This window comes from Cariama cristata, unplaced genomic scaffold (assembly GCF_000690535.1).
Source record: "Cariama cristata isolate BGI_N322 unplaced genomic scaffold, ASM69053v1 scaffold37661, whole genome shotgun sequence".
Classification (NCBI taxonomy): Eukaryota; Metazoa; Chordata; class Aves; order Cariamiformes; family Cariamidae; genus Cariama; species Cariama cristata.
In genome coordinates, this window is record NW_009601676.1 from 26,497 (window position 1) to 27,062 (window position 566).

A 566-nucleotide genomic window follows, 5' to 3' on the forward strand; every position below is an offset into this window, starting at 1 on the left:
TCGTGTGCGGCCTCCCCTCCCTCGCCCGCCAGCTCCTGCAGGCCACGCTTGGCACTGGCCTCTCTCGTCTCCTTTCTGCAGAGCAAGGCAGAGGTAAGTGCGTGTCCTTCCCGAAAAGGCCCTTCTGGATGCAGCAAGGTAGGGCTCACCGCTTTACTCACCTCGATTCCCCAGGGGCATCCTGGAGCTTGTGCGTGGAGCTGAAGCCTCTTTCTGACCCACGCGTAGCTGGCGTGTGACGCTGCTCAGCCACCCCACAGAGATAAATAAAGTGAATTTTGCTCACATTCAGTCCACTTAGCAAGGGTCGCATGAGCCCTGAGATGCCTTGAGCCATCGTGCTCCTTTGGGTGCTGCTCCGTGTCTCCTGGGCTGTCGTTTGTTGCAAGGCCAGTTAGATTAAGAGTTACAAGTAGAGCTGAGAGGGGGGAAAAAGAAAGAAAATTTAAAAAAAAAAAAAAAAAGAAGAAAAAGCTAGGACAGCCTCCCTGGGGGTGGAGGGAGGGAGGAGGGAGGAGGGAAGGATGGACAGAGGGATTGTGCTTGGATCTTGCTGCAGTCCAGCC

At 55.1% G+C, this 566-nt stretch overlaps 1 protein-coding gene across 1 annotated transcript in view; it reads right to left on the minus strand.

Moving 5' to 3' along the window:
• The window catches only part of LOC104169590 (adrenodoxin-like), a 6,741-nt gene extending 6,404 nt beyond the window's left edge, over positions 1-337 (minus strand). Inside the window, exon 1 of the mRNA XM_009710541.1 lies at positions 162-337. Coding sequence (XP_009708843.1) covers positions 162-337 — 176 coding nt within the window. The remainder of the gene's footprint in view (positions 1-161) is intronic.
• Between the last annotated feature and the right edge of the window lie 229 nt (positions 338-566).